Here is a 27,788-nt window from a genome sequence, read left to right as displayed (position 1 = left end):
CCGCGTGAGCTCGCCCGGGGGGAGTTGTCGGCACGACGACCCGAGGCGCAGCCCGAGCCGAGCGGTCACAATGGGTCTCCTTGCGTCGCGAGTGGCGTCGCTGCTGGGCGGAATGTTCACTCAGCAAGCGCGCGTGCTGCTGCTGGGTTTGGACGCGGCCGGGAAAACCAGCATCCTGTACAAGCTCAAGCTCGACGAATCCGTGGTGACCATCCCGACCATCGGCTTCAACGTGGAGACCGTGCAGCCCATCAGGAACGTCACCTTCACCGTGTGGGACGTGGGCGGCCAGCAGAAGATCCGCGCTCTCTGGAGGCACTACTTCCAGAACACGGACGGGCTCCTCTTCGTGCTGGACAGCGCGGACCGGGAGCGCTTCCCGGAGGCTCTCGCGGAGCTGGACGCCATCCTGGACAGCCCCGAGATGACGCGGGTGCCCTTCGTGCTCCTCGCCAACAAGCAGGACCTCCCGCGGGCAGCGGCCACCGCGGAGGTGGCGGAGGCGATGAAGGCGGTGAAGACGCGGCACGGGCGCGAGTGGCTGGTGCAGGGCTGCTGCGCCCGCACCGGAGAGGGCCTCCTGGAGGGCGTGGGGCAGCTCTCCCGCTTCATCAGCAACTCCAGAGCCTCCTCGGGGACAAAGTGAGCTCGGCTCGGCAGCAGCAACAGCGGCGGCAGCGGCGGTGTCACTCCAAGGCGGCGTCTCTCGTGCACGTGGGGGGGGGGGGGGGGCTTCGAGTTGTGTCCACTGGTCGCAACTTCACACGAGCGAACGCCGCCATTCAAACAAACAGCTCGCTGTGTGTGCCTCTGCATGTGTGGATGTCTCTTGGTGTGCCGTTGCTCTGGTTGTCCCTCTGGGCTGCCCAGAAGTATATCTTTCCTTGTGTGTCTTCTATGTGTATGTACCTCGTGTCTGTTCACGAGTCCCTGTCCTCTGTTTTTACGTCGGCATGTTCAGCCCAGATGATGAACACTAGAGATTTAGCAGTCTTTTGAAATACGTGGTCAACCAGGTGAGTGTCTAACTTTGTTGTTGGCCGACTGGTTTGCATCACGTGATGGTTCTAAGGTCTGTTGAGTTTCTCGTCTCCCATCTTCTTGTTGCATTTGCTTACGTGCAGTTTGCCGTTCTCTGTGTGCTGTGTACGTGGTGTCCCTCTGTGTGATATGTTTAATCCCATTTCCACCTGATGATGAGCGCTTGTTTTGCGTTCGAAACGTCGTGATTTATTTTAATTTAATTTATTTAATTTTATTTCTACATACCTGTCTTTACCGGAAAAAAACCAATGCGTAAAACAGCTTGTTGTGAAAGACCCAATGCAGAAGATCGCTGGGTTTGGTCTTCCACGAAGTTGCTCACGGTCCACCCGAAACCGCATCCACTGCACAAACCACGGCAGTAGATGCGGATACCCTGATGCACAAATGTTAAATTAGAAACTCTCCAGGAGCCTGCGACTGTGGCCATCCAGAACAGACCGTGCCACGTGTAGCGACGCAATGCCCGGTCCACAAACACGACGGAGACGTCACAGCGATACACTCACTACCACTGCTGCTTCTCACGCGGCGATCTGGGCTTGCCCACCTGCATGTGACTTCATAGTCGTCTGCTGTGCACCTGCATCAGCAGCCACACGAACGAAGCAGCAGCAGAAGAAGAGAACGCGGACGCGTCCGTGCACGCGCCACGCGACTGCGCGTGCCTCTCGCTGCGAGTGAACCTCCGCATCGTCGTCAACTGCGGACTGCAGGTTCACATTCGACGGCGGCTGTCGCTCTGTGTTTCCACACTGGGGGGCAAACGCCTCCCCCGAGTTGATTCCGTTCCGCGCTTTCCTTGCAGCCGTCGCGGCCTCCGGATGCTTTGGGTTCATCTCGTCATCTCTACGGGTCAACTTTGACCGCTCGTGGTTTAGATATAAATATGTGAATGGCATATGTAAATTAAAAGGGGCACCATCTGTGCAAGTTCTTTTCATTGAAGGCACTTTTCTTTTATAGACCAAACGACATTGTATAATCTTGATTTGAAGCTTTCGTGACTGCAGGAATCCATACTCTTTGGTTCTTTCGGTAAAGTCACGTAGGAAGAAATAGAATACAATTTTACATAAAATAAATTAGTATTTCTACCTACGTGACTTTACCGAAAGAACCAAAACATTGTATAACATCTGTAGATAATTGTAGGATTTGTCGTTCTCGTCTTTCATACAAATGAGATTGTTTGACCCTAATGGTTAAATTCATCAACGTACTCAATTTTAGTACCGTTTGTGTTCACATGTTCTCTTAAACTGTCAATTTAGCTATTCCTAGGCTTTGCAATGCTCGATAAAATCTTTGATAAAATGTAAAATCTACTTTTGTTACGTGAAAAACAGGACAATGTAATCAGCGCAATGTAAATGTGTTTCGGGTTGATATTCTCTCTGATGATTCCGTTACCCCGATGGTGATGCGGCGTTACCTTCACTCTTCGTGTTCTTCAGTCACAGATTGTTTTCATTCCTCGTTGTTTTAGACTCGCTACTGCGGATGGTGTACAGGACATATAATCTAATGCCTTGTGGTATAAATCTATGACAGCTTGAGAAATATATTTGCCGTACACATTGTACTGTTATTTGATTGAAGGTGGCCTGATGTTGATAATGATTTCATGAAAGTCTGCTTGTTTAGTCGGTTTGTTCTCTAATGTATCAGAGTTTCATTGTTAGTTGATATTTAGTAGATGCACGAACCGAGGCTGATAGCCGCATGATTATTAAGATCATATCGGCACATTTGTTCAATAAAATTGTTTGAGACCAGACAGTGGTCGGTATTGTGAAATATCCCGGCACGTGTGGTGACAGCAGATAAGATCGTTTGAGATCAGTGTCTTGCCGAGCTACATCGCCTTCCGGTTGCCCAACGAATTTGTGACGAGGTCGCTCTCTCATTACACACGACGTGCTCGCCACTCATGAACCACAACACCTTGCTGCTGATGTCGTCAAGCATGCATAAACCATCATCACGCGAACTCCGATAATCCTCGCAGCAGATCATTTTGGCTGGCCATCGAACAAAGACGATTCCTGCATCGCGAGCTTTCGGATGCACTTCTACGGCCGTCTGGAACGCTCTTCCTTCCGATATTAGGATGCCACTGGAGCTATGCACTTTCAAATCTACATTGAACACGAATTTCTTTAGAAACGCTTTTGTGTTTAGTTGTCCTTACCCGCACGTCTGGCTACGTACGGTGAGAAATAAGTTTATCATGTTATGGAATTGCGTGAATTTACATATTCATTCAAGTAGTTCTTCCTTAATTTATTTTAAGATTGCTGCCGGAGTTTTCATCTGCGGACGATGACACTATTTAACTTGCCAATGAACTATGTAAAAGTATGCCTACACACAACTGGCGATACTATTGGCTTAAGAAAACCAAATGAAATGTGTTGCTGCATTGGAGAGCCCTCACATGCAACACTTGCCATCAGCACCTCCAGCCTGTGAATGCCTCGCCCAGTGGTTCTCAACCTTGTTCGGCTACTGTACTACCCCTTCTTGAACCTTGTTCCAACCGAGTGTACCCTCTTGCCTGACCAAATATGGTTTTGAGAAATAAATGTATGAATAATGAACATGAATATTTAACCAATTGGTCCATTTTGTGAGGTATATCCTAACTCGCAAGTAACTGCAAGCGAATAAAAACAATCAACGGACGTTCTGCTCTCTTGGAATACCATATGCATTACAATGTTATTATTTTATATTGGCAGATTCCTACGTGATAATTCACCGATGACTCTTACGTTTGATAGAATTTCACACATGTATAAATCATCTCCCCTACCGCCTGGGACATTGCTGCGGATCCCCGGGTTGAGAACCACTGGCCTAAGGAGTGGGATGAGGCTGCAGTCGCCGTCCTACAAACCCCAAGGGTCACCGCGTGGACGGGCAATGCGCTCACGAAGCTGCCACTCCTCTTAGTGGTGGGCAGTTTCCTGGAAACTCGGAACATCGATGATCGCACTGCACCGTTACAGGCCAATGAGTAACTTCTCTGGTAACCGATGTGTGATCACAGGGAGCTCCTTCTAGCCTGGGATGACACTGCAGTTGCCTCTGAAAATCCCGCTCACACATTCGCTGTGCAACGCGTAAGTTGTTTCAGTGGTATTCTGCACGGAACGTCACATCGTCGTGCAATTCCACGCATCAAGATGTAGCGCTGGATCTCAGAACGGCAGTGATTGTAGACGTCCTACGCACTGGAATAAGCTGCCCCTACTTGTAAAACAATCAGCCCCGCTCGCTGTTTCATTCTCCCCTTAGAACTCACTCACTGATTGTCCGTCGCTTACCCCAACTCTCCTTCCCCACCACTAACTCCGTCCATCTTCCCAGACCATCCAACATCACTCAATTCATCATTAGCCACTCATTGTCAATTTAATCGTTTATTTCACGCATCATCATATCCATCACGTACTATCACCCTCATAAACTCATCTACCGTACAAATTGCTAATTCTGCACTTCAAACAAATGTACACGCATCTCTTGAGCCTCCTTTCAGTAAGCGAACGGACCAAGTCTAAATTCATGTCATGGCATTCAGAATGGTGTGAAAACACAAACCCGCATTTAAAAATATATTTTCTATTAAAGGCTTACACTTGGCGTACTACGTGAATTCAGTTCGTAGAGAAAGTCAACGGAGCCTAATATTGTCTAAACAAGACTAATTTGTGTGAGACAAGGAGGTTGTCTTAGTAGGATAATAGTCAGAGCCCATATCCAGGGTTGAACCCAGGCAGACTGATTCTCGTATTTGGGTTTTCAACTCAAGCGGATTATTTCACTTGAGAACTAAACATTTTTAGGAGACGTCATATGAACAGGGGTACGGTACAGATACAGAGTTGTCCCCAGATGTGTTTATTAGATGCTTATTAAAAAAGTAATCTCATAATTCTGACAATTTTCTAGGGTAGTGAAAACATCTGAATTGGTGTAATACTGCTTGCTGGATGTACATCTGTCTCAAAGCACAACGCTGATATCACAACTGCAACATAATTTGAAAGAAAAATGCAAAAACGTGGGAACAATGCAGCGGTATTGGAAATGAAGGTGATGAGAGCAGTCTGCTGAGCAAGGAAGTAAATGAGTGAACATGCTGCCTGGTTGTGTGCAAGGAACATGACACATTTCATACTCGAGACTTTCCAAAGAGCAACCAAATCACGAGAGTGCATCCTCATTTTGACTCAGGGTAAAATGTTAATGTCTCCGTCTCGAGACACCGATGTCTGAACTGCAACATCATCACGAAGCATTCCCTCAAAAGGCAACACGGAGAACAAAAATCTCGTAAACAGGAATGGATTTTTCCAATACATAAATTATGGATGTGTTTCAGTCATCCCAACGCTACTCTTACCCTAAAAATACACACCTACATCACCTTTTACAATACAAAAATCATAAAGAACATTAATAAAAAAAAAAAATTACCTTTTCAGGGAACTCGCGAAAAGATCTGCTACATGTTGGAATGACTGGCAAGGTGATGTGGAGGCATTGCTGTTGCACTGCAGGGATACCGTGACGCTGTAACGGATGGGCATGACGCAGCCTCCCGGGTGCTTCGTGTTTGATCTCATGGCGCGTGACTAATTCATTGACGCGGAAATTCCATTTTGTGAATTGAAATGTGTCCTATAATTTGCCAATCGCGTTCATGCCACATTTCGCAAAACCGAACGTTCGTAAAAACGAGGGATACCTAGACTGGAAAATAAGGATCCCAAGAGTAGTCTGTTGAGTAAGGAGGTAAATGACTGAGGAGGGTGCGTGTACGTGGGTCACTTGTGACATCTTTAACACTCACCGACTTCCCAACGAGCAACAATATCTCAAGACAGGACATCTCAAATTTGACTCTTAGGTAATGGAGACAGAAACCAGCATGAAACAAGATCAAGGTGTAAGAGGATGGAGAAGTTGTGAATGTTGTGTGGGAACAAAAACATGCTTCTATATAGGCAAAGTTAAACGAGGTTGGTGGTGGTTATACGTCAGACTTAGTGGTTTTGCAAGCATGTCATTAATCATTTTTTGCCTGCGCTCTGCGCACTCCTTGCGCTGCTTTCAGTCGGCGCAGCCGGGCCTTGGCTCGTTGCTGCTCTGGGTGTCGCTCTGGGTGTCGCTCTGGCACCGCTGCTTCACGCACCCCAACCTCGCTCTGGCTCAAATCCTCCTGCAACGCTCGATGCAGCTCCGATGTCTTCAACTGTCAATGGACACGGTAAAATTACAATTACGTACGCCGAATAGAAGAAATCTTGATTACAGTTACTTGCGTGATCGTACTCGCAAACAGAGTTTGGACAAAGTGTGTTCCTGTCCAAATGAGCAGTGGAGTGGTGCTCAACTCCACTGCCAGAGATTGACTGCTTGGTCTCATTGACACTGTTCAGCCACCACACTGCAGATCACAACAACATATAAACAACATTCGCCACGAAGTGGCAGTGATGTCACCACGACGCTTCTGCCAGGTTAGGTACACTTTGAGGCCACGTAGAATATCGAAGGCTCGCTGGCAGGTCACAGGACAAACCCAGGTGCCATAGGTAGACTGACTGAGAAGACTGGCAAATGCATCACCTGTGCCCCCTACTATGCCAACTTGCTGCATTTTAACCGCCCGACGCTCTGCTTGTTGTTGTGAACATCACTCCTCTGCCCTCCACTGTTGTTGGCGGTCAACATTCTGCCAACTGCTCAATGGTGTCCCTTGTGAGCCTCCTCCATACTGGCCGATCTTGGCACTGCTGGTACCAGGACTACGGCAAGTCCGTTCAGCTCCATATCCTCTACTATCTCCTCTCTAGCCTGTGCCACGGCCGTTTAGCCCCCTCTATCCAGCCAAACAGAAGCTGTTTTGGCATGCAGTGGCTGAGAATATGGGCTACATAACCCACAAATCCTTAAAATATCTGGACACAGATATTTCAAGGATTTGTGAGCTCCTCGCACAATTCAGCCTGGTTAAACCAGCTCAGACGTTCCATTAGAGTCCACATTTCGCAAGCACAGAAAAGGGAAGGCATAACTGTGGTTGAGAATACCCGAAGCTTCATGTGGAGCAGACAGGCCAGGTAGCTTCTCCAGTGTTATGCAGCTGGTCATAAGCACACTGCCAACATATGGAAACCTCTCCACTCTCTTCACAACTGCCCCATTACTCATGCGGGCAGTTGAGGGAGTGGAGTGTTTGATGACACAAAATACCCAGGGAGATGCTTAGTTTGGGTGGGGCTAATGGTAAGCCCTGACCTCTCAGTAGCATGCTCCAGGTTTAGCAGGAGAGCCTTCCAACTCCAAGCTGGAGGCCTCCCCATACAACACTAAGTGCTAAAAAGCAATCAACATGCCAAAGCCCCAAAATACATACATTTCAGTGTGATTTAAAAACATGACTAAACTTTCAAACCTTAAACATTTGCCCAGTCATTTAAATGCTTTTTAATGAACCGATTTAATGTAACACTTATACAGCCACTCCAATCATAACCATTGGACTAATTTAACGAACTCAGCAGCTTCAAAGACACAAAATGTGTAAAAAGCACAGCCTTTGTGCATATGCAAAAAACATAATTGTGCATATGCAAAACACAAAACTGCGTGCCTTGTACAGATATTTGCAGTCTGGTTAAATGTGCAAATTTTGCTTTGCATCTTTCATAACATTTTACTTCAAATACGGACTCATAAACATACACGTCCCTAGATTTAGAAACTCAGAAATAAATGTTGATTTAATGAACAATTAAATACGAAACTGTGCATCTTAATAGTTGAGACTGAACACGAGTGATCAAATTCATAACACCAAGGCCTCAACTGTTCAATGATTAGAAAACCATAAGCACACCACAGTCACTCACTCGCATGCTCAGACTGTACTTGAAAGGGGAACCGAGTGGTTGTAGTCATGGAATGGTTGAACACTGACCTTTGTAGCCTTAACACTTTGCTTGTGTCTTTCCAGAATAGCTTGCAACTTCTTCACCTCTCCCTGTGATGTACGTCCACAAGCAACAATGAAGGGTCACATTGTGGCATGGCAGCAAGTTATAAAGTTCAGGGATATTGAGGGACAAGGGACATGGTGTAATAAATCTCACTACAACTCACGTGGACATTGGTATAATGGATTCAAGCTTAGTGGTCCTAAAAGTTAAATTATCTTTTTTTAAAGGTATTTTCATAGATATACAGGATGTTTCATAAAGATGGACCCGATTTGAAATCGCTATCTCTGCAACCACGAACCGCCCATGAATGAAACTCTTACCACTTGAAATGGCGGGGCATAGAGAGGGCGGGGCATAGTTTCAAATGAATACCGCTAGATGCCTCTCCCAGCGCACAAACAGCCCCTAGCCTCAGTCATTCGCGAGACACACTGCCTTAACGTTGGATAGGTCGCACGGGATCCCAAGACTTGGCGCTACACTCTTGGCCCCCACGATCCCCAGATATCAACTCACCCTGCGACTTTCTCTTGTGGGGATACTTCAAAGACCGTATTTTTGTGCCACCATTAGCGACTAATCTGGATGACCTCAAAAACAGAATCACGGCAGCGGTGACTTCAGTGGAAGGAGACACTTTGAGAGGCATTTGGGACGAATTCAACTATCATCTCGATGTTGTCCGTACAGCAAGTGGAGGGCACATAGAGCATTTATAAAATTGTTAGTAAAACTTGATAACTCATTAAACCGTTTGTAACTGTTTGTGTAATTGTAACATGTTGCCATCGTGAAACACTGCTTTGAAATTGGGTCCATCTTTTTGAAACACCCTGCATATCAATGTGTAACCAATTTGTAGACATTTTTTGTTCCTGGGTTGTGTTCTTTCCTAATTGCTTATGCCTTAACACTACAGAAAATGGCTATTATTCCCCACAAACTTTGCTTTTGTGACTAGGATAGTGATATTTAGAAATTTACCTATTTTCCAGAACATTCCAGATAGATTCAGTGCTGAGTAAACTTTGGAGTAACAGTCTAGAACATTCTAGAACTATCCAGTAATATAAATAGTAGTATAAATACAGGGGCCTTAAGCCCACCAGTTGAGTTTAGTTCCTGCTGACTAAGTGGATACAAATCTGCATTTTTCTGAGATGACATCAAGAGGCTGCAAGCATCCGGCAGACGCATTTTGCTATGTCTGCGGCCAATTTATCAAGACAAGAGCGAAAAAATACTCTGTGGAAGCATCTGCTAAGATGTACGGGGCTTACAAGGCATATTTCGGCATGCCTGTCGGAGATCAAGACAACCCCTGGGCACCTCATTTCTCCTGCGAACAATGCAACAAAAACTTTGGAAGGTAAGTTGGACAATTGTTCTCAGGAATTTATGTTATAAAATTTGTAAAAAGAAAAAATTGTAAAAGTTTTTAATTTATAAATGTTTTACAATTTTCAATGTTATTGAAATGTTATCGGAATCGCCTGTAACCAGAATGAGTGGCGCCTCTTCATTGACAGGTCATCCAGGAGCCTCAAAGCCATGCTGCTCCATAACTGGTAACAAGTACCCATCTCTTCTCCTGGCTCACTCAGTGCACCTCAAAGAGGATTACAACAGCATCAAGACCTTGCTGGATGCCTTGAAGTATGATGAGTACGGCTGGGAGGTCATCGGAAACTTCTAAATGGTGGCATTCCTGATGGATCTCCAAGGCGTTTTTACCAAGTTTCCCTGCTATCTTTGCCTTTGGGACAGCAGGGGCACCAAGGTGCACTACCACAGGCTCGACTGGCCACAGCGGACCGAGTTCTCTGTGGGGAGGAACAACGTCATGTGGGAGCCACTGGTGGATCCCCATGTTTTTTTTCTGACTTTTATGTGAACGAAAATACACAAATACGCCTGTTTTCTCATTGAAAATAGGTCAATTTCTAAATATCACTGTCCTGGTCACAAAAGCAAAGTTTGTGGGGAATAATAGCCATTTTCTATACTTTTTAGGCATTAGCAATTAGGAAATCACACTTACTACCCAGTAACAAAAATTGTGTTACATAGTGTATTCTATCCCCCGCTGTGCTCATCCTTGTAACGAGTCGGAGCCGATTGTGATGCAGATTGGGCGGAGTGGTCCCTGTGCATGAGAACAGACACCATGCGTGACTGAGGACTGAGTTCTCTAGTCTGCCTAAACTCCTGATGATGAAGCCAATGCCAGACTTGTTATCCATACCAATAAATGCAACCACTTTTATCCAAATCACAGATCTCTTAAATGTTTTCAAATCCAATATGGATCAACTACTGTCCTCAGTCTACAAAGATTGCCCTCAATTTTATTAAATATTCCATGTGTTCTTGCCCCACGTACCACACCTATCTCTTTTCCCCTGTGCCTATGATGGTTATATTTATATTCTTAAGCGTGATCCTATACAACATACAGATGTTTAACGGTAAATTTTTCCTCACTATATAAAAACTCCTGACAGTAGGCCCACCAACCAGAATGACCACATTAGTATCAGTAGCAAGTGGCGCAGGTCACTCTCCAGGATGTTAGAACATAACGTGGTGCAGATGCCTATCGCGACCACTACCTTGTCACTGCCACTATCAAGCTCAAGAGGGCCATACCACAAGGACAGCGCCGGAAACAACTGGACAATGCGAAAACTCAAGTGCCCGAAGAAGAACAAAGAGTTTGTCATGGAGCTAAAGAACCCTTTTAGTGCTATAAATGCCACCACTGAAATGGATGACGAGCAAAACATGAACAGAAAATGGGATAACATCAAGAACACCTACATTGAAGCAGCGCAAAGGGCCCTAGGTTTCAAACAGAAGGGGGCTAAAGAGTGGACAATACCAGATATCATAGCAAAAGATTGAAGAGAGAAAACAATCGAAAACAAAGTTACTAAACTCCAAGTCACCAAGGCTCCAGAAACAAGCCAGGATAGCCAGGAGAGACAAGAAGGCCTTTGTTGAAAACTTGGCTCGTGAAGCTGAGAAGGCTGCAGACAATGAGACCTGAAGCAGTCTACAAGAACACCAAGCGTCTCAGTGGCAAAAATTACAACCAATCTGCTCCCATTAGCTACAAATGGAAAAACCTCCCTGACCCGAGAACAGTCAGCGAACACATTCCATCAACAGATGATGTCCTTGATATTGACACCAGTCCTCCTGACATATGAGGTTAGAGCCGCAATCAAATCTCTGAAAAGTGGCAAGGCATGTGCAATAGATTAAATCCATGCAGAGATTCTGAAAATAGACATTCCCAGAGCTGCCAAGGTTCTGAACGACCTCTTCCATAATATCTGGGCCACAGACAACATCTCTGATGACTGGACTAAAGTTCTCATCATTAAAATAGCAAAGAAAGACACCTCAAAATTGCAAACTGTCGAGGTATCACCTTGCTATCCATTCCCAGCAAGATCTTCTGCAGAGTTCTCCTCAACAGAATGGAAACATCTTCTTGGTTCTTTCGGTAAAGTCACGTAGAAGGGAAGCAGCCATTCACACCAGGCTCAGGAAAGGAGCAAAAGAGAAAGATTATGCACCAGATATTTGCACTACGAAACATAATTGAGCAGTTCTTAGAATGGAACACACCTTTGTTCATCAACTTTGTGGATTTAAAGAAAGCCTTCGACAGTGTACATAGGGATACACTTTGGAAGATAATGTGCTCCTATAGAATTACATCCAAGATCATAACCATCATAGGAAAATTCTATGAACACTTTGAATGCAGTAGTTAATCATGGACAACGCCCTCTCCAAGTGGTTCCCTGTAGAGTCTGGACTGAGAAAAGGGTGCATCATCCTCACTCATCCTCTTGATCCTCACCATAGACTGGATCATGAGCAATACCATATCAGACAAATCCAGAGGCATCCAGTGGACCCTGTTCAATCAGCTGGAGGACCTAGAGACTTTGTTAACGACCTCGCTGTCCTTTCCACCTACCACTCCAACCTACAGGAAAAAAACTGATAGGCTTGATAACTATGCCAAGCAAACAGGTCTAAACAGTAAATCAACACTTCCAAACTCAAGTGATGTGCATCAATGCCACCCCCACGACACCCGCTGTTAGAAACGGTGATCCCACTGGAGTTTGTGGACGACTTCACCTACCTGGGTAGCCTCATTAGCAAGGACAACGGGGCCCATAAAGATATCAAGGCAAGGTTGGGAAAAGCTAGGGGCACCTTCTGTCAACTGCTAACCAAACAGTACAATCTGAAAACAAAAGTCCAAATACACAACAGCAATGTCAAGTCCATCCTGCTATATCGCTCTGAATGCTGGAGGGTCGTGAAAGCAGACATGAAAAAGGTTGAGGCCTTCCACAATGGATGCCTCAGATATATCTGTCATATATTTTGGCCGAACTAAATATCCAATCGTGAATTGTATTTGAGGACCCGAAGCTGGAATATCACAAAGGAAATAAAACAACAAAGACTGCGATGGCGAGGCCATGTCCTAAGAATGGAATAGAACCGCATCGCTAAAATTGCTCCGAGATGGACGCCTCCGGGAAAAAGAAAACCGAGGAGGCCAAAAACCACCTGGCGAAGAACAGGTCAACGAATAGCGTGGCCAGATGAAGCTCTCATAGAGAGAGGCACAGCATGCAGCAAAGGACAGGAACAGATGTCGAGAGCTCATTTTAGCCGTATGTCCCAAAGGGGATGAAAAGTAAGTATAACATCTCCATTGACACCATTCTAATCCATTCCATGTTGTCCTTGTGACAGCCATTAAAGTTCCCCTGCCGTGTAACATCTTGAGCTGATTTTGCATTTCCCCACTTTATAAATCCAAACTGCTGAAAAACCTGATACATCAAGGAAAAGGCAATGCAGTTTACAACATACACGTGGGTATGGATGGTAGGTACAAATAAAAGTTAAAATAGGTAATTTTGGGAAACATTTTTTGACACTGCCACGAAAAAACCCGCTGCTGTATTTACGATAAACTTCCTTCCCACCGTATGTGGCCAACCGTGCTAAGGTGTGGGAGGACAACAAACTAAATACAAAAATTTATAATATATAACAAAAACCCTTGAGAAAATGGTTTATATCTCAATCTATGCCCACACACAAGAAATATATGAAAGCTTACAGCATCTTCTTACCAGTAAATATATATTGATAATAGGCGTCGCACAACTTTTGTGCAGAGAGAATAACACTTCAGAGTTTTTACAATTTATCGGTGAAAACCATTTGTACACCATCCTGAACTGGATCACACGAATGCACCCATTAACAATAATACACATTTACGAAATATCATGCAAAAGTTTGAGTAGGTAGTGATTAGGGACAAAGAACATCCCACATAGATGCCCAACTCCACAAAGGCACATTCACCTCTTCCTGTTGGTGCTTCATGGACGCTTCAATGACCACTTTTTGGTATTCTTCCTGCTTCTCTCTGCAGAAGCAGAACAACATCAAGAAGCGGCAAATGCAATGTTCCCAACTCATGAAAATCAACTCATGAGCAGTAAAGAATGTGCAGAAACAAAATAACATGCCATGTAGCACCTGTCATGCACTGTGCATTTATACAGTATAGTATTGTGACGAAAGACAACCTTGTATATAAACAGAATGACAAAAACACACAGGAAAAAACAGACTGTCTGGTGACTTATGTCCTGTTGCCTGCAACACAAACCTGAGTACTGTAGCAATGTATCCTGCATCATCCACAAGCAGGGTACGCAACAAGTGTGGCATTCGACACCCCAGCACAGCCAACAATTGCTCGGAGATAATCGTACATTCTAGCATTTACATTTATCATGGGGGTGCACCAAATAGGATTTTGTACGATTTAGCCAAAACACAAATACTTGATGTTATGAAAATCACGGCATTTAAAAAAAATGCTTCTTAAAATAAGCCGGAGAGTCCATCTTTCTTGTCTTAGCCCCTCTGTCTCCCTCTTGATGTTTCTCTCTATCTCCACCTTTCTCTGTCTTTCACGAGGTCTCTGTATCAGTCTTTGTCCATGTCTCTCTTTGCATATCTCCTTGTGTCACCAAGACTCTTTGTTTCCCTAACTATGTGCGTCCTCTCTCTGTCTTTGTCTGTCTCAGTGAAATTCTGTCTCCCCCTCTCTTTGTCTCCGTTTGCCTTTATTTCTACATCCGTTGGATTTTGTCTGTCTCTCCGTTGTTCTGTCTGCTGATGTTTATTTGTGTTTTTCTCGCGATCCTTTGAGTTCTTTTTTGAGGTGAAAATTATCTATTCCAAAAATGGCAGAATGCACATCCAGAGCAAAACCACTGCCAACTTCCTGAAAGGTGGCAGCTATTTTATTGACCACAGAATAACAATGCAAGTCAATGGCAGACTGGAATTTTAACTCACAACTCTTCACGTTTAAAAGGGACCAGACAGATGGACACAACACCATATATTAAAGCAAAACTTTATCCGAGTTATCAGCAGGTTGTGAGCTCTTAAATACTGATGTGCCTGGTGTTGTAGGCGATAGCACACACACAATCAAGTGCTCTAAAAGGCCCTGTCTGGGAGACCTAGCCATGGGAGCCAAGGCGCACCAACAGCCACTCCCCGGTGAATCATTGAGGCCTACAGATACACTGCTTCCTGTGCACCTGGTGTGAACGCTCAGATTACTATTGCTAATTAAATACTTCCAAGGTTAAACGCATGTTGGAAGGCTTAACAGGATCCAGGCATATGCATGATTTTTCTTCCTAGTTTGATTTTGTTTACAAGACATTCATCGTGCACAAAATAAGTAATGCTGTCACTGTGGCACATGTCCCAGGGAGTTGTGAAGAGCTCCAATGGGCACCTCAACTCCAGACGGCTGACGGTACCTGATAGCCAGCTCCAGGTGAGACTTCTCAGCGAGCAATTCAGCCGTGCGTCGCTCCACTTCAAGTGACAGCTGTTTTCCCCGTGCGGCCTGCAATTGCTGCTGCCGCCGAAGCAGTGCTATGTCGAGCGAGGGCAGAAGAGCGAGTGCGTCCGCCGGGTCCTCGATGGAATGTCCACCCGAGCCCAGGGCTTGCTTCACGGTGCTCATCACGTGCTCTGTCTGTCAAAAGTTCACCGAGTACAGAGATGCTGCATGATGACGAGCTGACCCCTGACTTCTAATCTTTACATTTTTGTTAATGGTTGTGTCACTAACCCAATGGAAACATGACGGTGGTCTCATAACCCACTGCGTTAGTCAGCCGGATTACAGGTTTTTAGCCATTCATGTTGGTTTTGAGAAGTTTCAAATACTTTTTTTCAAAGATAGTTCTCATTTAAAAAAATACTTCATTGTTTATTATTTATAAATATTTATTTATTTATACTGGAGGAATCCGATGAGCCATCAAGTAATTTTTCACAGATGTCCAGTAGGAACGAGTAAGAACGTTACAACAACAAACAATCCAAAAACACAATAGGAAAGACAAAAAAAATCTCCCAACATATACAAATGTAATGAGCGACACGTGTAGAGGGCACTTCTTTATTTATCACACCGGGCACAACACGGGCCAACACTGGTTCTTCTTCACACGGATATATTCTTAGATGCTAAACGTCTCTACGACTACACACAGCCGATCACTCGTCGTGGTCCCATTTGTCTACGCTTGGCTACGCCGTTAGTTGGCGGCGTGACGATGTCGGCGATGGAGACCCCGCAGACGATCTTCCACGTAGTCGGACGACGGAGAGAGATGACGAGTAGTGACGTGGCCAGGACCCAGACCCCACGGACAAGCCCCGAGATCTGGGTCCGCTCCCCCTTATATCCCCCAGGCGTGACTAGGCCCCGCCTCCGGGCACGCCCTCTCGTGGAACCTTCGAGCAGGTTCCCGAAGTATCTCGGCTAATCCCACCTGTTACCTTTGGCCCAGATCCACCTCCTTCACCGATTGGTTGTTACTTCAACAGTGCCCGTACCCGTACTTCCCCTTCCAGGCCAGCAGGTGTCACTGTCATTACACAAATAAAACTAAACCATCCCTATCCTGCCGGGCACAAACAATAGCTCAACCAAGTGGCTTATCATTTGTACTTTTATATGGAATATGAAAATTCTTACAGTATTCTAACAGTATTAAATATTTTCAATGTTGTATGTCACAAAAAAACGTTAATGTTTCTATTGCCAGTAATGGAGAAAATCACCACCGTTTTGGCCATTTTGTAAAGATGTCAATCTAACCCAGTGTCCAGTGGTGTAGTATATACAAAAAAAACACCGCTTAATTTGTTTATGCAATCACTCAGTTTTTGGACATGCAAATCCTCAAAAAATATGTTGCGTGCTGAATATCAGTAAATGTGATTGAGGTTTAAAAATCAACCCCGATAAAGCTTGGAGAGCTGATTTGAGTTCAAAAGAACTCGCAAACGAACACCTTGTGAAAGACCCAACACAGACGATCCCTGAGTTTGATCTTCCACAAAGCACATGGTCCACCCTAAACCGCATCCACTGCACAAACCACAGAAGTAGATGCGGATACCTGATGCATAAATAGAAAATTAAAAACTCTCCAGTGTGCGACTGTGGTCATCCGGAACAGACCGTACAACATATAACGACGCAATGCCCAATCCACAACTATGAAGGAGACATCACAGCGATACACTCCGCTGCTCGTGACGCCGTTATGTGGCTTGACCACCTGAATGTGAAATTGTAGTAGTTGCTCTGCATCTACATCAGCTGTACAAAAAAAGAGGTTTAACAAACTGACTGTGCAAGGGTTGGTGCAAAGTTCTCACCATTTTATCTGTGTCCTGCTGCACCTTTTCTAATGAGGCCACAATATATTCTTTATTCTCCGCCAACTTCTTATGCTGCCGTGTCAATAAAAGATGCTCCTCCTGCGCAGCCACAATGCACAAACGCTTTACACTCACTGTAGGGATGCGAGGCCGCTATAGCCCATTGAACACAAAGCCATCACACATTAACAGATGCTCGGAAATGCTATCCCATAGCCATACAGGTCTCCATGTTAATATGTGGAGGACTTACATAGTTCCTAATTTATATTTAAGCAAATAAGAAATACCATTGTTGCAGTTAGGTAGACTTCTCACCAGGAGGCCCAGTTGTTCCTGACATATAATTATATTATGCAAATCTTCTTGGTTCTTTCGGTAAAGTCACGTAGAAGGGAAGTAATAAAATAATAAAAATAAAACATAATAAAATAAAATAATTCTCACGACGTTTCGGCTACAACGCAAGCAGCCGTCTTCAGGTGAAGAATGAGACAATGCCAAGCTAGGAGCTTATATATAAGCTGCGTTGGAGGTGGAAGAAAGAGCGCCTTAACAAAAGAATGTGCATATGAAGAGGAATTTAGCATATTCATTTGTTAAGGCGCTCTTTCTTCCACCTCCAACGCAGCTTATATATAAGCTCCTAGCTTGGCATTGTCTCATTCTTCACCTGAAGACGGCTGCTTGCGTTGTAGCCGAAACGTCGTGAGAATTATTTTATTTTATTATGTTTTATTTTTATTATTTTATTACTTCCCTTCTACGTGACTTTACCGAAAGAACCAAGAAGATGAATCCCTGCAGTCACGAAAGCTTTAAATCGAAATTATGCAAATCCTTCACTGGGTCAACATTACTTTTATTAACCAGTGTGATCACTCCCAATGCATCATTCTCATGGACTTTACTCCAGGCAACATTATACATTGTACAAGGCAAACACTGTCCAAAGATGTATGGGGATTTCACTTATCCTAGACTGGCCCACAATTTTCCCCGATAAAGGGAAGTTATGGTAGTCTGCATAAAATGATGTCGAGTACAAGGGCACTACCCTCACCTTCAGCTTGCTTAAGAGGTCCAGATGGCGTTTATGCTCCAGGAAGACAAGGTCTGGGGTGCACTGCTTGTAGCCACCCAGTTCCTTCAACATATATTCCACTTCCGCAACACCCCCTGCTTACATACACACGAGGCACACATCACAGTGCTATTACAGTTGATCATCGATTATCCGGCGTGCCATTATCAGGCTTCTAACATTATCCGGCGGTCCCAAGCCAATCCGGCAAAACCAGCAAAACCGCTCCCAAGGCTGTAACCAGTCTGGCGATCGTCAAACACAATCATGTTGTTGAAACATGAACGTAGTGCGTACAACACCCCATGCAGAGTCAACGGGATTGAAGTGGTAAGTACGGTACCGTAAATACAGTACCTTTTTATAGGATATTTGTGTATATTTGCATGTTTATTTATGCCAATTTCATATAGTAAACAAATGTAAAACACTAAAAACAACACCTAAAACCATGTCATACAAAAATATGCAAAAACAATCTATGTTAAATAATGATCAGTGATTAGCCGGCATTTTTGAAAATCTGACACCCCCCCCCCCCCCAGAATATTCGATGATCTACTGTATTATTATTACTACTACTACGCTTGTTTAACCAGGAAAGTCTCACCGAGTCTCAAGACTATTTCCTTGGAGGGTCCTGCCAAGTGTTTTTCAGTCGGGGGGCGATGTTGCTGCTGTGTAATCCCATGAGCAATTTTTCAGGATTTTTTTTTGCATTCAGTCCATAAGCCAAGACCAGCTATTTTAATTGTCAGTAACACCAGATGTGACACAATGAGCGGAGCGCCGGGCGGCTAAAACACAGCAAGTTGGCACAGTAGGGGGGCACAGGTAGTGCATCAGCCAATCATCTCAGTCAGTCGACCCATGGCACTTGGGTCTTCCCCATGACCTCCTGCCAGCGGGCGTTCGACACTTCACGTGGCCTTAACATGCACAAAGCCTGGCACAAGCGCCGTGGTGACGTCACCGCCACTTAGTACGGCGAATGGCGGTTGTTGTTGATATGACTTTAATGGTTGTCATTTATTTACGCGATAACCATTTGAAATGAGCGGGTTATTAAATAAGTCACCCTTAAAAGCCATGTAAATACATCGGTACTACTAAAGTTTTGCTGCCTCAGGTAGTACCAATTTCAATGTGTGCTCTGGCCCATCCATCCAGGCACCCTCGACCTTTAGCCAACAGCTCAAGCCTCACCTGTTCAGGCTAGCGTATGAGGAGCTTTGAGCTCTGGCTCAGTGCCTCCGAGATCAAACATTGCGTCCAATTCACAAAATATTTACACATTCGAAATTGCCTTTATAATTATAAATACATTGTGTGTTTTTAGCTGTGGGAGAAAATCGGAGAACCCTGAGGAAACCTATGCAGAACAGGGGGACACAGCATACAAACTCCACATATAAAGGCGTCCCCTGAGTCAGGCGTGAACCCAGGCCTCGCTTCCTCCGAGACACGAGTGTTACCACTGGTCCACCCTACCGCCTATCACTCATTGCCGTCCACTGATGTGCACACAACTATAGTTAGTAGTTAGATTGCACACAACCATAGAATAAAAACAAGTATAACCCGTAAAAACAAAGTTTTTCACTATAAATCCTTTATATGCGTGGCGGCTAGAGTCCTCTCGTCCTCTGGCTTGAGATGGCTGCCACCTATGGGTCAGATTATTGCATGGCAGCATTAAGCAATTGGTAATTAAATATAATATTTTTGTCCTAAAAAGTGTAAAATTTTGGAACAAAAATTTTCACGAACATTAATTGTCACGCACAACGAGTCTGTGTGGAAAATGTCAGCTCGATTGGATCACGGGAAGTGGGTTAAAAAACGACCGAAAGATTTGCACGGTCCTAAGCAAGCAAGCAAGTGAACTTAATATAAAGGATTTAACAAGTTAACAACTTCAAAGATAAGTCCAGACTGGGTCTGCACTGCTGACTGAATGTTTACCCAATTTACAAATGCTTTAACAAATTTAAATTCTGATCTTTGCACTGCAGTCTACATTCTCCATATGCAGCCCTCTAGTCAACATAGGCACATGTTGATGCAAAATTGGCCTCAAGGATAGATAAAATTGTGTTCATAACATAATAACCAAGATAATTTCAATCCAATAATAATGCTTACTTTTCAAAGGGATGCTGCAGTTGATGTTTGTTTCAGCATTTGTGTTTATCTGCCCAGTTGTTTGATCTTCCACCTCATGGTTGGGTAAAGAGACGTTTAAACATTGTTCAGCAAACTGCAATGTGTTTTCTCCATCTTGGTTGTTCACACCACGTTGGTTGTCATCCATAATTTCAGCCGCGATTGCGTTGCTCGTGTTGGCACCATCCAGCTTGTGCATCTCTTCTGCTGTCGCCAGATTTCCTGGCTCCACCTGGGACTGTAATGGCGGATTTTCGTGGGTTTCACAAGCAGCCAGCGATGGCAAATTATTCTGTCTCCCGCCAGGAGCAGCTGTCTGCTCAAGAGGCAGTGCAGGCATTTCCTCCGAGCCTGGGACATCGGTAGGCGGCGTGCGTGGTAGTTGTCTTCCCGTGGGAATCGCGTTGCTCACTAAATTTTCAACTACCTTATTAACTATTTTCATAGATTCAAGCTTTTTCTCTATTACATTTTTATGTTTGTCAGGCCGCGTGGTTTGAGGTTTTGCAGGCATGACGAGCAAGTCACTTTGACCAGCTACTGGCCCTTGGTGATCAATGTCATACTCTTCATAACCAAAGAGCTGAGACGGCAGCGCTGGCAGGATTCCTGGTGCCGGTGTCCGTGGAATCTGTCGGCCGGGGTGTAGCAGGTTTCCAGGCATAGGGTAGTCGATTAGGCGCCGCTTAGAACTCACCATCTCCTCATGCTCCACCGCTTTCCTTTTTCCCACTTTACCATCGTTGAGCTCTTCGGCTACGCACTCAAAAGCATTGACATCCCTCGACACGTCCGAGTTTTCTGAGAAATCCAACTTCAGCTGCGTGGGTTGTCCAGGGGTCGCAAGTGGAGAGCGAGGTAATTCCCGAGCGCCACGGAAAGGAGTACCGAGACTCATAGGAATCCCCTGTATATCAGAAGGCGCAGAATGTGGTATGTTTATTATATTCAAATATTACCATTTTCATTTACCACTTATGATAATTATAATTCTAACCACAATCCTACTTTATGCATTGCTGCGACATTGCATATGCCACAGATGTAATAGTTTTAATGGTGAAATCACACAAAGTTATATTACACTATTTTAAATGTAGGGGTGGTGCATTACTGTAATCCAGCGTACAAATATGCTTGCATGTGGTGGATCATGTAGACCTGTGAAACTCCCAAACCTGCTCGATTGCAAGATGGCCAAAGGATGGCAGCACAGCAATCGGTTCATGTATTTCAAAAATGTGCGTTTCCAAAATGTGTAGATTTTCTAATTGCTTCTCACAAGGAAAAAAACTAACGTTGTCTGTTTCCCAATTATATACCAATTGTGCTATTTGTGCCATGTCACGAGACAAAAGTATCCATTCAGAACTTTTGCAGAACACTGCATGAGCTCATGTTGGAGAACAGCCTTGGGAAGATGATCACAGAAATTGTATGAAGTCCTGTCAAGTGATTTATTTTATTCACACTAAGGGTGCTGCAATTTACCACATGCCCTGCGAGAGATATGTTCACCACATGTATGTATATATGTATGTTGAACTTTTTTCACACTGTACGTAGCCAACCATGGTAATCGGAGGTGCAAGGCAAAATCAGAGGTGCGGGAGGAAATAGGAGATGGGGGGGAATTCAAAGATGTGGGGATAATTCAGAGATGTGGAGGGAAATCGGAGGTGCAGGGAAAAGCGGAGGTGTAGTGAAAAGGCTATTTATTATTATCAAGAGGCGGAACTTTGCCAAATTTATTTAAAACTGAATATATTGTAATGATTGTTGTGCAGTCATTGGTGACCGGGCTCGACCATCAACTCGCTCCACATGAAAAAAGTTTAATCGCGGGTGGCTGAAAACCAATTTTTAAACCCACTCGAGTCACCCAGACACTTCAGGTAAATGGCATTTAAAAGAAAATTGCCAAAATACAAATGCTGGACCCACATGAGAACTTGAAATTCAATGGATTTTTTTCATATCATCAGAAATGAATGATGCCCATATAAGCAAATGGCTGAAGGTGCTCACCAAACCCTGAACCATCTTGCTGACCACACATCACCACTCTCCTACTTGACATCTCTCATCAATCTGTCTCTCTTGGCTGGAGTTTTTCCCAATCTCTTGACCTCACATATCATCACCATGCTCAACTTTTCACTTTGTATATTCGGTCTGGTCACTGAAAACCCTAAAATCAAGTTCATTACTCTTTGGCCAGCATATTATTTGTCAAAATTACATGTACCATGGTGAGGCATAATGAGTGCAGATTGTGTCCCTATGCTCACTCGGTGCCACAAAACCAATGCTGCCTAAGTTAGCGAGTTATTAAATCCTATGGTTATGAAATACAAGGACATTTGCATTCCTCACTCACATCTCGTAGCTTGTGCCCCTGGCCTGGGGTCAGGCCCTGGGTCTCAGATGGCGGCACGTTCTCCATCGGCACACTCCCACTTGATTCACTCATCCCTCCCTACCACATCAATCTGCGGGGGATGAAACCAAACAGTACATGTTATCAACATTTGAAGGTAACAGGATTGAAAGCCAGGATCTGCTGAAGAAACAATTCCTGGGTGATAGTTTCAGAGCTGCAGTAACCAGTAGGGATGCACTATCATGTTTTACTGTATGGCTGTATACTGAATACCTTATCTTGGTATTTTTTACATCCAAATGTAAATCCGAGTATAGTAATATCTCTGCTATCTGGAATTTGGATGATATATCATGCCCTAAAACAAACCCAACCCTGATGCACACGGCCCCTCATACACACAGCCGAGATACACACATAGCCCCGACACAGGTCTGACAACCACAGCCCTGTCACAGACACGGCCCTGACACACACACAGCCCTGATACACACACAGGCCTGACATACACACAGGCTTGACACACACACAGGCCTGACACACACACAGCCCTGACAAACACAGCCCTGTCACAGACACGGCCCTGACACACACACACAGCCCTGACACACACACAGGCCTGACACACACACAGCCCCGACACAGGTCTGACACACACAGCCCTGTCACAGACACGGCCTCAACACACACACAGCCCTGATAGACACACGACCCTGACAGCCTTGCCACACAAACAGCTGATCGCACAGAAAACTGCGATGTCCATGTTGCAAGAAACTGGCACCCATATCCGGCAGGGAGATATGGGTGCCAGTTGGAGCGCCGTGGTGGCGAGATGTTAACTACCTCGCCTGCTATACAGGAGGCCGTGAGTTCGATCCCGACCCTGACCGCCTGTATATTTGGAGTTTGCATGTCTCTCTCTCCCCGTGGTCGCGTGGATTTTTCTCCGGGTCATCCGGGTTTCCACTCCACATTTAGAAGCAACATCATTGCTATAAAGTTCATTAGGCAGTTTCACCACCATGGGAGCATGACAAGACACTGAATATCGAAACGCATCCAGTTTGTCTTGTGTTGAACCAATGCGGCTGTTGTTAAAGACTCCTGGTGTGGGCGTGTGACTTAATAAATGCGGAATAGAAATACTTGTGGACTGTGTATTTTAAAATTCCGGTGGAGAGGGCAGCCATCCGTGCTATTTGCGCCTCAAGATTAGCACGGTTGACCACGTACGGCGTGAAATAAGTTCAACGTACATACATTAAAAAGTAAGAATATGTGTTACCCTTTCTGGCAATAGGTGTTAAGATGTTCAAACACCAAGGAATCAAGTCTGCATCAACCACACACAGTACTCGTGAACATGCAAACAAAAAATGTCCCAATTTGTAGCCGTTCACCCCGAGCTATAAACGCTGATTGTGCACCACCTAGTGTCGGTACCGGTGGCGACACCGGTGGCGAGACGATGCCCGCAGGAAGACTGCGGTCTCTGCTGCAGGCTAAATAGTTTCAAAGGCAATGCATGTTACATTGTTATCAGAGCATGTTTGTTTACATGTTCACGGCAAGTAGCGTCTGTGCGGTTGACGAAGTACAGTCCAGTACTTCATTCATAGCCAAAGGTTTCTATTTGGCGTTTGAAAATATTAACACCTGCAGAGAGAGGTTAAAACCTCTTCTTATAGTGTTAATACTTTGCTACTGGCAAAGAGGTCCCACCGTTATGTTAGCGTGCGTGTCAGTGTAGGCGCGAGCATTTCCGGCCTCGTTTCGTCGGCGTCACTCTTCAAATACAAACATTTTGGCGCCAAATTTTTGTTCGGATCGCCGCCCTCCGAGACGCCGACACAAACCACCCGGAGCCGCCTGCTCCACTCGGCAGCGGACACCGCACGCCATGTGCACAGAGAGGAAGAGAGAGAGAACGCGAGAAAGGCAACGCGGCGCTGTTTACCGGGAGGTCCACGAAGGGCCTCCTCCTCGCGCCTGGCACGGCGGCTGAGGCGGCGGCCGCGTTGGTGACGGCAGATTCGTCCGCGCCGCCACCCGATTCACGACGACGACAACAACAACAAAGACTTGAGGACGATTCACGTCAAGGACGATTCACGTCGAGCTCGCGGAAGGGGCCTTGCCGCGCTGATGAGGCCCCCCGCGGTCGGGGGCTGCTGCGTTGTGGATCCACGCTCCTCCCAACCGAATCGCAAAGATCGCGAGTCGATCCAAACGGAATCGAGAATCGAATCGATTCCCGGTTTCGTTTACCGCACAGCGAGGTTTCGTGATCGATTCGATTTTTGTTAACGGCGTGAATCGACAGCCGACCATCGATTCTAAAACTTGGAATATCAATTCCAAGTTTAAATTTCGATTTAAAGCTTTTAAAGTAATCAATTACTCATTAATTAATTTAATTAGCGGTCACTCGGGTCAACATGAAACTTCTTGTACGACAAGCTGCAGTAGATTTGGAAACTATTATCGGTGTGAGGTGGGGTTTTTTTAAACAAATGATAGGTTTGAATTGCTATTAATCATCGGTTCGTTATCAATAACGTAACTAGACTTTTGCCCGTCCGCTGTCCGTGGTGCTAACGTTAAGAAAAAAACGCCACTTTTTTTCAAAATTTCTTACTGTGGTTTTCACACCTAATAATGATTGCTTGTGTTGCAATCGAAATGTCGTGAGAATTTTATTGTTTTATATTTTTATTATTTTATTGTTTCCCTTCTACGAGACTTCACCGAAAGAACCAAGAATATGAATCCCTGCAGTCACGAAAGCTTTAAATCACAAATTTTCCGTGCTGTATTAATCCAGCAGCAATGCATTGGACGACCAAACACTGGGTTTGTTTCAATGTCTGCGCATGATCTCGGAGTCGAGAGTTGACCGCCACTCAACAAAGCCGCTTGATGAACTCGCGCCGACGAGGTCAAGGGTTCCATCCCGACCCTGGCGCCTGCTGTATATTCGGAGTGTCTCCCTCCGGGTCTTCCCCTCCACATTTAGAATCAACGTGCCTTTAGATTGCAGTTTTGAGGCTATTTTTCCGCTATACATTTCCACACGATAAGCCACTTTGTTGAGCCATCATTTGTGGTCAAGTCGCTTCTAGAAAAATAAGCCAGTCGCTCAGTGGGCCTTACCTGCTAAGGGGCCGTCCATAAATGACGTCACGCGATTTTGGCCGATTTTTAACCCCCCCTCCCCCCTCGTCACACGGCGTCACAAAAACTCAGACCCCCCTTAAATATTGTCACAAAGCTCTGCCCCCCCCCCCCAAAACCAGAATTCCATTTTGAAAATAAAACATGCTTCAAATCGCTTTAAACTATTGTCATTGTAGTGCGTATTTAATGTGGCGCTGCACTCTGATGTTGCAGGATAAAACACGGATTAAAAAGGAGGCGTTGGAAAGCTGAAATTTAGCATAAAATTCACTTGAAAATATTCAACGTCTAACTAAAACTGCAGATGTTGAGAATATTATATTGAAATTCTATTATAATTATAAAATATTAAAATTTATTATAACTATAAAAAATACTTGAAACTTTGTAGGAGAACGAAGCCAAATGGATAGTACAATTATAACAATCACAAATTCATTTCACAGAATGAAAAGCCCTGGTAGAACCATTAAAATAAAAATGTTTAATAACAATCATTCAAATTTTTACAAAATGTATGCTTCTCCATTCTCCCATGGAGAAGTAAAATGCTCCTTCATGGAATAAATAAAAGGTGACCTTAGTGAATTTAAATAATCACATAGTTAATAATGAAAATTAATCAAAATGAGTGTTGTTATAACAATTCTATTGTTTATATTTAATTAAAGTTGCGCATTTTGATGTGACGTCACATTTCTCAAACCCCCCCTCGTCACAAATGTCTGACCCCCCTCCCCCCCATAGGTGTAACGTCATTTATTGACGGCCCCTAAAATACAACAAATTGTTTAGTTTCATTTAAAAAACTTTTTAAAGCAATTTGTTTACCTTTCCTATACTTTGCACTATATCGTGTTGTTTTGTATTCATATTCTTGGTTCTTTTGGTAAAATCACGTAGAAGGAAAATAATAAATAAAACAATAAAATTCTCACGACGATTCGATTGCAACACAAGCAATCATCATCAGGTGTGAAAACAGCAAGAAATTTTGAAAAAAGTGGCGGTTTTTTCTTAACGTCAGCACCACGGACAGCAACTAGCGGTTAAGAAAAAACCGCCACTTTTTTCAAATTTTCTTACTGTAGTTTTCACACCTGATGATGATTGCTTGTGTTGCAATCGAAACGTGATAATTTTCTTGTTATATATTTTTTATTTTATTATTTCCCTTCTACATGACTTTACCGAAAGAACCAATAATATGAATCCCTACAGTCACGAAAGCTTTAAATCGAAATGGTTTTGTATTGTTTGTTGTTGTAACGTTCTGACCCGCCCCTACCGGACATCTGTGAAAAAGAGCTGAATAGCTCATCGGATTCCTCCAGTGTAAATACTGATTTTGGTTTTGTGTTGAGAACTGTGCAGTGAAATCTCGGTAGGCCGAACGCACGTAGGCCAGCACTGGGTCCAGAAGTCCGGATATCAGCTTAGGGGTCGGCAACCTGCCGGTTCTTTAAGGACTACATTGTGGCTCTTGAAATATTGAGGGTTTATGTTTACGAATTATTTCGGTTGCCGACCCCTGACCATGGGAGTACAGTTTACCATGGGAGTCAAATGTATAATTTGGAGTCCAGTTTACCATGGGAGTCAAATGTATCATTTGGAGTCAAATGTATCATTTGGAGTCCAGTTTACCATGGGAGTCCAGTTTACCATGGAAGTCCATTTTCCATGGGAGTTCAGTTTACCATGGAAGTCTAGTTGACCATGGGAGTCCAGTATACCATGGGAGTCTAGTTTACCATGGAAGTCCAGGTTACCATGGGAGTCTAGTTTACCATGCAGCTCTTTAAGGACTGCTTCGTCACGTTATTTATTCAGGACCACTGTCTCGTTTTCACCACGTGCATTGCGGCTCTTCAAATAGAGGTTTTTTATTTTATATACCTACGTGACTTTACCGAAAGAACCAAAGAGAATGGAAGATTAGAGCGGTTGTTTTTACCGAATTCGAAAAAAAGGTGTTATTTTGATTGCCGTTTCCTGGAGCTGTCTGCTCCAACAATGAGAACCTCAGCGATACACTGCAATTATAATAATCATAATGCGAATTCCATCCTAGGATCGCAATGCA

The 27,788-nt window shown here is 44.4% G+C and overlaps 2 protein-coding genes across 4 annotated transcripts; one reads left to right on the top strand and one right to left on the bottom strand.

Annotated features, from left to right (window-relative positions):
- The first annotated feature begins 70 nt into the window (after positions 1-70).
- On the top strand, positions 71-651 carry LOC133348660 (uncharacterized). Its single transcript, XM_061561599.1, has one exon. It carries the CDS (start codon positions 71-73, stop codon positions 644-646), a length of 576 nt encoding a protein of 191 aa, XP_061417583.1. The 3' UTR covers positions 647-651.
- A 3,805-nt stretch (positions 652-4,456) lies between these two features.
- LOC133348659 (GRB10-interacting GYF protein 2-like) lies at positions 4,457-25,082 on the bottom strand. 3 transcript variants are annotated; one of them, XM_061561597.1, is made up of 9 exons: positions 24,483-25,082; positions 22,520-22,631; positions 20,119-21,046; positions 17,953-18,068; positions 16,887-16,988; positions 14,966-15,186; positions 13,479-13,542; positions 8,042-8,104; positions 4,457-6,310 (listed from the first exon to the last, which is right to left on the bottom strand). In XM_061561597.1, the coding sequence occupies exons 2-9, from the start codon at positions 22,610-22,612 to the stop codon at positions 6,125-6,127; spliced, it is 1,773 nt and encodes a 590-aa protein (XP_061417581.1). In that variant the 5' UTR covers positions 22,613-22,631; positions 24,483-25,082; the 3' UTR covers positions 4,457-6,124. The 3 variants fall into 3 exon arrangements, with proteins under 3 accessions (XP_061417581.1, XP_061417580.1, XP_061417582.1); XM_061561596.1 differs by having other exon boundaries at positions 17,953-18,071; positions 24,483-25,080; XM_061561598.1 differs by lacking the exons at positions 16,887-16,988; positions 17,953-18,068; positions 20,119-21,046; positions 22,520-22,631; positions 24,483-25,082 and adding an exon at positions 15,629-16,629.
- Positions 25,083-27,788: the final 2,706 nt, after the last annotated feature.

This window comes from Lethenteron reissneri, chromosome 27 (genome assembly GCF_015708825.2).
Source record: "Lethenteron reissneri isolate LAM-NWPU_2019-01 chromosome 27, ASM1570882v1, whole genome shotgun sequence".
NCBI classification, from domain to species: Eukaryota; Metazoa; Chordata; class Hyperoartia; order Petromyzontiformes; family Petromyzontidae; genus Lethenteron; species Lethenteron reissneri.
The sequence above is the reverse complement of the archived record's forward strand: the minus strand, read 5'-3'. Positions and strand labels throughout refer to the sequence as shown.

Excerpts from the sequence above, each read along its gene's own strand:
- LOC133348660 (XM_061561599.1), top strand. The coding sequence starts at position 71 with ATGGGTCTCCTTGCGTCGCGAGTGGCGTCGCTGCTGGGCGGAATGTTC.
- LOC133348659 (XM_061561596.1), bottom strand. The coding sequence starts at position 22,612 with ATGAGTGAATCAAGTGGGAGTGTGCCGATGGAGAACGTGCCGCCATCT. Across the intron at positions 18,072-20,118 it reads CTGCAGCATCCCTTTGAAAA|CAGGGGGTGTTGCGGAAGTG; the intron begins GTAAGCATTATT and ends TGTGTATGTAAG. Across the intron at positions 6,311-8,041 it reads AAAGTGTTAAGGCTACAAAG|TTGAAGACATCGGAGCTGCA; the intron begins GTCAGTGTTCAA and ends GTCCATTGACAG.